The 12,072-nt window shown below is 40.4% G+C and overlaps 1 protein-coding gene across 1 annotated transcript in view; it reads right to left on the bottom strand.

Moving 5' to 3' along the window:
* Positions 1-10,614: 10,614 nt before the first annotated feature.
* Positions 10,615-12,072, bottom strand: part of LOC130354755 (uncharacterized) — a 75,054-nt gene continuing 73,596 nt past the window's right edge. The window contains exon 11 of the mRNA XM_056555165.1: positions 10,615-11,922. Coding sequence (XP_056411140.1) covers positions 11,876-11,922 — 47 coding nt within the window. The 3' untranslated portion in view covers positions 10,615-11,875. The remainder of the gene's footprint in view (positions 11,923-12,072) is intronic.

The following is a 12,072-nucleotide window of genomic DNA, read 5'->3' as shown; positions in this document are numbered from 1 at the left end:
ATGACTTATCCTGCGTAAATTAGTTCAGCCTTGAGGTGCTCCAGTGGGCTGGAAAAGGTGGATACATTCCTAGGAAAGAGTCTCCTAGGACTGTATCCACCTTTTCCAGCCCACCGGAGCACCTGAAAGCTGAACTAATTTATGCAGGAAAAGTCATCAACTGCCGAGCCGAGAAGTTCGTGACGAATCGAATTTACTGTAAGTTCGCTCATCTCTAGTCTCTGCGTCCCCCAATGAGGTGACCGAGAAAAGAAGATTTTTTTGTACTCTCCATAAAATCTTTCTTGTAGCCTTCATTGGGGAACACAGCACCCACCCATTTATGGTTACTGGTCAGGTTGTTTGTTGCCTGTTGTTTTCTGGTGTCCTTCGGACAATTTCTCCTTTTGTGGTTTGGCTTCTCCTACTGCTTGTGACACAACTGATTAGCTCAGTGCCTGTAGGCGGGTATATCCTGCTGGGAGGAGCCGACTTCTTTTTTTGCCTAGTGTCAGCAGCATATTCCCATGGTCTCTGTGTCCACCAATGAAGGCTATGAGAGAGAGAGATTTTACGGTGCGTACAAAAAAAAAAAATCTCCTTTTTCTGATATATGATGTGACTAAAAATCAGCAAAGCAATTCTCTGTGGGATCATAAACATTGAGGGAGATTTATCAAAACCTGTGTAGAGGAAAAGTTGACCAGGGCCTCTGAAAAATAAAAGAAGAGATCTGATTGGTTGCCATGAGTAACTTGTCAACTTTTTCTCTACACAGGTTTTGATAAATCCCCCCCCCCCCCCCCATTATATTTTAATAGTTCAGACAACTCTGCTTGCAGTGGTACAAAATATATTTAATTTTCTTTCGTTTTTTTTTTTTTTTTTTCCTAATCACATCCCTTTTTCCCCGTTTTATATTGGGGGGGGGGGCTGCTAATTTATATTCTAAAAAACATTTTTTATTCAGTTTACATAGGGACTATTAAATACAATTGATTGCTTCCACTGTACACAGCTATACCATTTCATAGCATTGAACATTGAAATTGATGCTCTGCTAGTATGTTGTGCCTGAGGCCTATGACTAGTAAGGACACCTCTGGTGGCCATGTTAACTCTTCTTAGCCCTACGATGGCACTGTGTTGGTGGGGTGGGGAGTGGGGGTTCCGATGAGTGCTCCAAAATGCCTGCCACCTGTCGTGTAAAAAAAAAAAAAAACCACAAAACCTATATAAGTTGGCCATCGGTGTAATCATATGGACCTACAAAATAAAGATGTGTTCTTTTTTTTTTTTTTTTTTCCTCACTAAAAAGAATGAATGTATCAAGCAAAGTTTACCACTGATGTCTAGTTCAATATGTCATAAAAAAAAAAAAAAAAAAACTTTCTCTGAATGTATTGAATCAGTAAAAGCATTCTAAAGTTATTACCACAAAAAGACACGTCAGATTTGAAAAAAATGGGGCTTGGTCATTAACCCCCTTAACCCTCCCGTGCCGCAGCACCATAAAAACCCACCGTTCTGCAGCAAGGGACCAAGCCAGGACCTGTGGCTAATGCCGGACATCACCGTTCCGGTAGATGTCCTGCATTAAATCTTTAGATGCAGTGATCAAAGTTGATTGTCACGTCTAAAAGTGAAAGTAAAAGTCTCCCGGCAGCTCAGTTGGGCTGATTGGGACATCGCAATAAAATCACGATGTCCCGATCAGCTAGGGCACAGCAGGAGGGTGCTTTACCTGCCTCCTGCGTGTCCGAACGGCGATTGATTACTGCAAGCCTGAAATCAACTTGAGCAATCAACCGCCGATAACACTGATCAATGCAAAGCTATGGCTTTGCAATGATCTGTGTAAAAGATCAGTGTGTGCAGTGTTATAGCCCCCCTATGGGAGCTATAACACTGCAAAAAAAAGTGAACAAAAACAGTTTATAAAGATCATTTAACCCCTTCCCTAATAAAAGTTTGAACCACCCCCCTTTTTCCATAAAAAAACTGTAAATAAATATAAACATATGTGGTATCGTAAATGTCCGAACTATAAAAATATATTGTTAATTAAACTGCAAGGCCAATGGCGTACGCGCAAAATAATTCCAAAGTCCAAAATAGCGTATTTTTGGTCACTTTTTATAAACAAAACAAAAAATGGTACCAATAAAAACTTCAGATCACAGCCCAAAAAATTTGCCCTTATAGGGATCAGAAGAGGACAATTTTAAACGTGTAAATTTTGTAGTTATTATTTTTTTTCTGAAGTAATAAAAAATCAAACCTATATAAATAGGGTATTATTTTAATCGTATGGACCTACAGAATAAAGATAAGGTGTAATTTTCAATGAAAAATGTACTGCATAAAAACAAGCCCCCAAAATTTACAAAATGGCGTTTCCTCTTCCATTTTGTCACGCAATGATTTTATTTTCCTTTTCGCCGTAGATTTTTGGGTAAAATGACTGATGTCATTACAAAGTAAATTGATGGTGCAAAAAATAAGTCGTCATATGGATTTTTAGGTGCAAAATTGAAAGGGTTATGATTTTAATAAGGTAAGAAGGAAAAAACGAAAGTGCAAAAACGGAAAAACGCTATGTCCTGAAGGGGTTAAGGACCGAGGTCATTTTTGCCTTAAGGACCAGAGCATTTTTTGCACATCTGACCACTGTCACTTTAAACATTAATAACTTGGGATGCTTTTACTTATGAATTTGATTCCGAGATAGTTTTTTCGTGACATATTCTACTCTGTTAGTGGTAAATTATCGTCGATACTTGCATAATTTGAAAATGTAGCATTTTTCTAACTTTGAAGCTCTCTGCTTGTGATGAAAATAGACATTTCAAATAAATTATATATTGATTCACATACACAATATGTCTACTTTATGTTTGCATCATAAAGTTGACATGTTTTTACTTTTGGAAGACATCACAGGACTTCAAAGTTCAGCAGCAATTTTCAAATTTTCACAAAATTTTCAAAATTGGAATTTTTCAGGGACCAGTACAGTTTTGAAGTTAATTTCGAGGGACTTCATATTAGAAATACCCCATAAATTGTCCCATTATAAAAACTGCACCCCTCAATGTATTCAAAATGATATGCAGAATGTTTAACCGTTAAAATTTAAAATCTAACATGTTCTTGTAGACCCAGTTTTTTTTATTTTTACAAGGAGTAAAATGAGAAAATGACCCCCAAAATGTGTAACCCAATTTCTCTGGAGTAAGGAAATACTGAATATGTGAACCTAAAGTGCTCGGTGGGTGCACTAGAGGGCTCAGAAGCGAAGGAGCAACAATGGTATTTGATTTGAGGGAATTTTGCTGAAATGGTTTTTGAGGGGCATGTCGCATTTAGGAAGTCCCTATGGTTCCATAACAGCAAAAAAAAAAAACACATGGCATACTATTTTGGCATCTACACCCCTCAATGCACATAAGAAGGGGTACAGTGAGCCTTAACACCCCACAGTTGTCTGACGACTTCATTAACCCCTTAAGGACCGGGGGTTTTTCCGTTTTTGCATTTTCGTTTTTTGCTCCTTGCCTTTAAAAAATCATAACTCTTTCAATTTTGCACCTGAAAATCCATATGATGGCTTATTTTTTGCGCCACCAATTCTAATTTGTAATGACGTCAGTCATTTTGCCCAAAAATCTACGGTGAAACGGGAAGAAAAATCATTGTGCGACAAAATTGAAAAAAAACGCAGTTTTGTAACTTTTGGGGGCTTCCGTTTCTACGTAGTACATTTTTCGGTAAAAATGACACCTTATCTTTATTCTGTAGGTCCATACGATTAAAATGATACCCTACTTATATAGATTTGATTTTTTCGGACTTCTGGAAAAAATCATAACTACATGCAGGAACATTAATACGTTTAAAATTGTCATCTTCTGACCCCTATAACTTTTTTATTTTTCCGTGTATGGGGCGGTATGAGGGCTCATGTTTTGCGCCGTGATCTGAAGTTTTTAACGGTACAATTTTTGCATTGATAGGACTTATTGATCGCTTTTTATTCATTTTTAAATGATATAAAAAGTGACCAAAAATGCACTATTTTGGACTTTGAAATTTTTTTGCGCGCACGCCATTGACCGAGTGGTTTAATTAATGATATATTTTAATAATTCGGACATTTCCGCACGCGGTGATACCATATATGTTCATTTTTCTTTTTATTTACACTGTGGTTTTTTTTTTTATTGGAAAAGGGGGGTGATTCAAACTTTTAATAGGGGAGGAGTTAAATGATCTTTATTCACTTTTTTTTTCACTTTTTTTTTGCAGTGTTATAGGTCCTATAGGGACCTATAACACTGCACACACTGATCTTCTATGCTGATCACTGGTTTCTCATAAGAAACCAGTGATCAACAATTCTGCCGCATGATTGCTCATGCCTGGATCTCAGGCACTGAGCAGTCATTCGGCGATCGGACAGCGAGGAGGCAGGTAGGGGCCCTCCCGCTGTCCTGTGAGCTGTTCGGGATGCCGCAATTAGCGGCTATCCCGAACAGCCCGACTGAGCTAGCCGGACACTTTCGGTTTCACTTTTAGCCGCGCGGCTCAGCTCTGAGCGCGCGGCTAAAGGGTTAATAGCGCGCGGTGCCGCGATCGGCACTGCGCGCTATTAGAGGCGGGTCCCGGCTTCACTATGACGCCGGGCCCGCCGTGATATGACGCGGGGTTACTGTGTAACCCCGCGTTATATCAGGAGAGCAGGTCCAAGGGCGTACCTGTACGCCCTTGGTCCTTAAGGGATTAAATTCGGATGTGTAAATGAAATTTTTTTTTCACTAAAAAGCAGTTTTTCCCCAAAAAATTTTACATTTTTACAAGAGGTAATGCCCACCAAAATTTGTAACCCCATTTCTTGTGAGTATGGAAATACCCCATGTGTGGATGTCAAGTGCACTGCTGGTGCACTACAATGCTCAGAAGAGAAGCAGCCACATTTGGCATTTTGAAAGCAAATTTTGCTGAAATGTTTTTGTTTTTTTTTTTGGGGGGGGGGGCATGTCACATTTAGGAAGCCCCTATGGTGCCAAAACAGCAAAAAAAAAAAAAAAAAAATATGGTATACTATTTCGGAAACTACACCCCTCAAGGCACGTAACAAGGCGTACAGTGAGCCTTAACACCCCACAGGTGTTTGACCACTTTTCTTTAAAGTCGGATGTGTAAATTATAATTTTTTTCACTAAAATGCTGTTTTTTTCCCCCCAAAATTTACTATTTTTACAAGAGGTTATAGGAGAAAATGCCCCCAAAATCTGTAACCCCATTTCTTCTGAGTATGGAAATACCCCATATGTGGATGTAAAGTGCTCTGTGGGCGAACTACAATGCTCAGAAGAAAAGGAGCTTTTGGAGAGAGAATTTGTTTGGAATGGAAGTTGGAGTCCATGTGCATTTACAAAGCCCCCATGCTCCCAGAACAGTCGACCCCCCCACCCACATGTGACCCCATTTTGGAAACTACCCCACTAACAGACTTTTGGAATAGTGGGTTGTGCCAATTAAAAATATTTTTTTTCATTTTCACGGACCACTGTTCCAAAAATCTGTCAGACACCAGTGGGGTTTAAATGCTCACTGCACCCCTTATTACATTCCGTGAGGGGTGTAGTTTCCAAAATGGGGTCACATGTGGGGGGGGAGGGTCACTCTTCTGGCACCATGGGGGCTTTATAAACACACATGGCCTTCAATTCCAGCCAAATTCTCTCTCCAAAAGCCCAATGGTTCTCCTTCTCTTCTAAGCCCTGTAGTGCGCCTGCAGAGCACTTTACGTCCACCCACGGGGTATTTATATTCTCAGAAGAAATGGTGTTACAAATTTTTTTTTTTTTTTTGGGGGGGGGGGGGGGGGGGGCATTTTTCCCCGTTAACCCTTGTGAAATGATTTGGGATAACACCAGCAACTTAGTATCATTTTTTTAATTTTTTTTTTACAATAACATGCTGGAGTAGGCCCCAACTTTACCTTTTCATAAGGGGGTAAAATGAGAAAAAGCCCCCCAAACTTTGTAACGCAATTGCTCCCGAGTAGAAAAATACCCCATATGTGGCCCTAAACTGTTGCCTTGAAATACCACAGGGCTCTGAAATGAGAGAGCGCCATGCGTATTTGAGGCCTAAATTAGGGATTTGCATAAGGGTGGTCATAGGGGTATTCTACACCAGTGATTCCCAAACAGGGTGCCTCCAGCTGTTGCAAAACTCCCAGCATGCCTGGACGGTCAATGCCTGTCCGGCAATACTGAGAGTTGTTGTTTTGCAACAGCGGGAGGCTCAGTTTTTGCAAACAGTGCCGTACCTGATGTTTTTCATTTTTATTGGGGAGGGGTTTGTGCATATGTAGTGTTTTACTTTTACTTTTTATTTTGCGTAGGTGTGGTGTAGTATAGTGTTTCTAGGGTACATCCACATGGGCGGGGGTTTACAGTGAGTTTCCCGCTGGGTGTTTGAGCTGCAGAGGAAAATTTGCTGCATTTAAAACTTGCAGCGAGAAACTCACTGTAAACCCCTGTACCCTGTACTGTACCCTGTACATTCACATGGTGGGGGAGCAAATCTCCAGCTGTTGCAAAACTACACCTCCCAGCATGCCCTTTGGCTGTCTGTCCATGCTGGGGGTTGTAGTTATGCAGCTGGAGGCACATGCTAGGAGTTATAGTTTTTCAACAGCTGGAGGCACACGGTTTAGGAAACACTGAGTTGGGAAACAGACAATGTTTCCCAACCAGTGTGCCTCCAGTTGCTGCAAAACTAAAACTCCCAGCATGCCTAGACTGCCAAAGAGCATGCTGGGAGTTATAGTTCGGCAACATCTGAAGAGCCAGATGTTACAGAACTACAATTCCCAGCATGCCTGGACTGTCTGGGCATGTTGAGAGTTGTAGTTTTGCAACATCTGGAAGAACACAGATGGGAGACCACTGCACAGTGGTCTCCAAACTGTGGCCCTCCAGGTGTTGCAAAACTACAACTCTCAGCATGGCCGGACAGCCAAAGGCTGTCTGGGCATGCTGGGAGTTGTAGTCTTGAAATTCCTAGAAGCAGCAGTGAAGATCACTTTACAGCGATCTTCACTGCTGCATCTGATGCCGACGCTGCTGCCTCCACTTGTGCCTGCCACTGGTCCGCACTGCCGCGCCGGTCCAAGGTATGTGCCGCGGTCCCTGCAGCTCTTTGGATCCTCTTCCCCCGCTCTGCCCAACTTCTAGAGGTGGGCAGAGCGGGGGAAATGAACTTTAACCCCCCCAAGTCAGTTGAGACACTGATTGGTCTACAGGGACCAATCACAGTGATCGCTCCTGGGATGGGTTGCAGAAGTTGTCCCCCGCCGTCAACAGCGTGACTTCTGCCAGTTAACCCATGCGATGCCGCGCATCGCTGGGTTAACTGAATGACTGTCTGACTTACATAAACGTCATGACACATGAGTTACCAGCATAACATGAGGTTCATATAAGTCATTCTGCGGGAAGGGGTTAAGGCCAAAACAGACCTTGTCACATTTTCAGGCACTATCAGAGTATGTGCACATGGTTTATTTTTCTACTTAAAGAAATATGCTGCTAATTCCACATCGAAAATTCCAAGGTACAAATTTCTGCTTTGCACTCTAGTCCTCCCTGCCCAGGTACCCTGCTCTGCACTGAACTGTAAGGGTCTGTTCACACGGAGTAATTCCAGAGGAATTTACTCGAGTAATTCCTCTTGAATTATCTGCTTAGAAATAATTAACATCTGCTTTGCCATTGACTTCAATGTATTTTACTCTGCACTGTTCACACTGCCACAGAATTCCGTTCCGCTAGAGAAGAATGAGCATGTTCATTCTTCTTGCAGAATACGCGAGCAGAAGTCCATTGAAGTCAATGGTAAAAATGTTTCACATGAAATATGCGTGGAAATTCCACATGATGAAAAAAATAAAATAAAAAGGGAAACTCCAATTGGTGGTTGTAGTCCAGTAAAAAAAAACTGTTTCCTCCTATATTCGGTACGGAAAATCAGTGCATAATTCTGTGTTAATCCCGCACATTTTTTGAGTGAAAAAAATGCAAATCTTACGGCAGAATTTTTCCACGAGGATTCCTCTCAGTGTGAACGCACCCTAAAGATTCATACCAAGGAAACCTTTGCCACTGCCCAGTGGTGCTGGAGATACTCCTTCTAATGATTCTGTTTTTTTTCTGTGATTTGTCCATGTTTTGTCATCTTCCATTATTTATATCTGTCATGTCTATCATTCAATTGTATCATCGTCCAAACCATTTCCAGTTCCTGTCTCATTTAATGTTAAGTTGTCATCTCTTGTTACCTTCTGATATTGATAATGTTCTTGTATGTTTTTCCTGGATAATCATTCTCTCCTGCCTTACTTTAAGTCCTGAAGGTATCTGAGTACAGTGAACCATTTCTAGGACTCATGAAGACTAGTTCTGCAGTTTGGGGACCCAAAAGCATTGTTACAATGTTTAAAAAAAATAAATAAAAAAAAAATACAAGTACTGTAATAATATAATTTATTCACTATATATATATATATATATATTAGACAGTAAATACATAATTTCATACAAAATATTTTGGTGGTAATCTTAAAAGAAGTATCTGAATGAGACATATAGGCTCATGCATTATTCAGGACATATGTTTGAGTTCGGCCTTTTAGCCTAAATACTTTAACTTGAAAAGTGGGACTTTGCATGATTTTCACATTTTAGGGAAACAAGGGGATACATATACAAGTCCTAATATATGGCAGACATATATATATATATATATATATATATATATATATATATACACACGCACACACGCGCCTATAAAAATTAATAGGAATATGAACTAAGGCCTAATTCAGACAAGTGTATTTTACCCATATTTAATAGTCTATTTTCCAAAACCCCTGCTGGTTTTGAACTAAAGATACCTTACAGCACTATAAGCCGGTCTGAAGAAAACCAAGAACCTACATAATCAAGATATTTTATGCAAAAGATCTATTTATCTATCTAACAAAAAAGGATCTCACTGCTGCACACAATTTAAAGTGAAAAAAAAAGTGATTTGTTCCATAAAAAAATGGGTGATTTCACAGCAAGAAGCGACATTTCGACCAGGCTCCCCCAGTCATTATCAAGCAGTGATCTAGCTATCTATTACCTTCAATACATTTAAAGCTGATTCAGCATACTCTCATCTTAAATTTTTAAGTACTCCACAAATAACATAATATATGTAAGAATATAGTATGTACTTATAAGTGTATAGAAACCTTTTCAATTATTTTTTTTATAATTATTCTTTTGTTTCCTGAATGTAAAATTAAGGCACTTTTTATATAGTTTTTAATTTGTTTTTGTGTGCTTCTTGGTTTTTCTCTGCACACCCCTTCTTTTCTTATATCATTAGAAATAGCAGCAGGGAAGAGAAGGGAGTATTACATAGTAGGTCAGAGTGTGGACAGTTGAGACAGCATACATAGGGGCCCCTCACACAGGCTTCAGCTATGGAGGAAAGAACCCAAAAGGCAAACTGCAGGGGGAGAATCACATGGCCTATTTACCTGTGTAGACAGAAAGCAGGGCAGTCGGAACACTCAACTGATAAACATACGGACCTGACATCCAGCATGTATTACTGGGAGCAAGCACCAACATGAGAAGAATATGAACCTAGGTACAGGCTAAAATGTTACTATCATGAGGTCTGGGAATGCACCGGAACTAGGGATCGCCCAATTATCTGTTTGGCCGATATTATCGGCCGATATTCACGATTTTTGACATTATCGGTATCGGCAACTACCTTGCCGCTTTAAGTCATTGATCTGCAGCGGCTTCTGAGGGGCCGGGGGGTGGAGGTGGGAATAGCCGATAACTTATACCGGAATATCGGTATAAGTTATCTACTATCGGACTCAAAGTTCACATATTATTGGTATCAGCCCTAAAAATTCTATATCGGTCGATCCCTAACCGGAAACCCTATCCAATCTGCAGACCTGCGACTCTGGCATATACTCAATGATTGGGGTTCGGAAGCAGATGGCTCCTTTCATAGTGTAGCAGTTTCAATGGGTTACTACAGCTCCCATTGAAGTGAAAATGAGCTGTGCTGCAATAACCAGGCCAGGTTACTACACAGTGAACAAAGCAATTTGCTTCCAGCCTCATTCATTGTGTATATGTCAGAGCCATACTCGGGCAAAAAGCTGATCGCCAAGAGTTCTAGATGTCAGCACCCCACCAATCAGACATTGATGGCCTATGCTGAGGGTAGACCATGCATGTAAAAGTCCCGGGAAACCCCTCTAAAGAAGAAGTATCATGGGAAAAAAATGCATCCCCTAACCAAAGGATAGGGGATACGTTTTAGATTGCTGGGGGCCCCCGCGATCTCCTGTTAGGGGCCTTGGCTATTCACAGCGGCGCGCCATGACCCCTGCCTGAATCGGGGGCCGCTGCACCCCCTAAATGTAGATCTATCTGAGAACCAAAGATTGCCGAAGAGCTCTCCCATAGAGCTATATGGAGGGGGGGTGGCGGCGGCTTCGGGCAGGGGTCGTGATGCGCCGCTATGAAGGAAAGCCGGGGCTCCAAACAGGAGATCGCGGGGGGCCCCAGTGCTGGGATCCCCTGCGATCTAAAACTTATCCCCTATCCGAAGGATAGGGGATAAGTTTTCTTCCATGATACTTCTCCTTTAAGTCCAAAAACTTATATGATACAATAGAAGGTTTCAAAAGACTAATGTACAATAACGTAAATAACAACCCAGTAAAATGACATGGAACATAGAGGAATGTTTATAACTGAGGGAGGAAATAATGTGATTGTATATGGGAAGTTGGACTGAAATTTCCAATTTTTACTTATCTTTAGTGTTGCTCACGAATATTCGCAATTCGAATATTATTCGCGAATATCGCATATTCGCGAATTCGCGAATTTCGCGAATATATCGCTATATATTCGTAATTACGAATATTCGTTTTTTTTTTTTTTTTCTCACAGTACACATCACAGTGATCACCCCTCTCTGCTTCCAGCTTGTGTGGTGTAAAGAAGGCTCTAATACTACTGTGTGAGACTGGCGTGCGAAAATTCGCATATACGAAAATGAGCATATGCAAATTTTCGCATATGCGAATCTTCGCGTATGCTAATTTTGTATATGTTATTATTCACATATGTAAATTGTCGCATATGCGAAAATAAACGAGAATATAACGAATATGCGAATATTCGCGAATATATGACGAATATTCGTCCATATATTCGCGAATATTCGCGAATTCGAATATGGCCTATGCCGCTCAACACTACTTATCTTCTGATGCTTAGATGTGATAATAGAAATGGCCATTTGTAAGCACTGAAAGTGTTAATGCAGAAACACCATTAAGTGAGTATAAGATATAAGGGGAAAATGTACCACTGTATGTCCATTTATCTGTGCGTACCTCATGTGTTCTTCCCCCATTCTTCGCTGTTGCTGTAATTTGTTTGCCTTTTTTTTTTACAAAAAAAGTTGCATATGAAAAATCAGTAACCACTGCAAAAGTAACACACATTTGGCAAAAGGCCTGAAGTAAAAAAAAAAAAAAAAAGCTAATATTTTTACACAATTTGCGACACATTTATACATGAAAAAATTATGTAAATACAATGATTAATGTCCTTCATATTGTTTTTCCCCCAGAAATAGCACCATTCCTGTCTATGCTTGTACGTCAGTGCATCACAAACCATTAAGTTGTGCAAATGTCTTCTGGTTTGACCATTATATATTTTTCTTCATTCTGGTGGAGATCTATTTTGGGAAACTGCAAGTGCAAAATTTTTTCATTTGGTGTCTAAAAAGTATTTGTGTGTGAACATACTTGGAGGAAATGTGGAGGAGCTGTGAAGAAAGCACAAAAAAACATAAGAGATAGACAAAAAAGTGATGTATATACAAGTATATGCAACACCATAGGCAGCAAGAAATTACAACAGGCTCCCTTGTTGCCCATGACCATGTTTTACCATAACTAAAGGGGTACTCCACCCC

Source organism: Hyla sarda, chromosome 1, assembly GCF_029499605.1.
Source record: "Hyla sarda isolate aHylSar1 chromosome 1, aHylSar1.hap1, whole genome shotgun sequence".
NCBI classification, from domain to species: Eukaryota; Metazoa; Chordata; class Amphibia; order Anura; family Hylidae; genus Hyla; species Hyla sarda.
The sequence above is the reverse complement of the archived record's forward strand: the minus strand, read 5'-3'. Positions and strand labels throughout refer to the sequence as shown.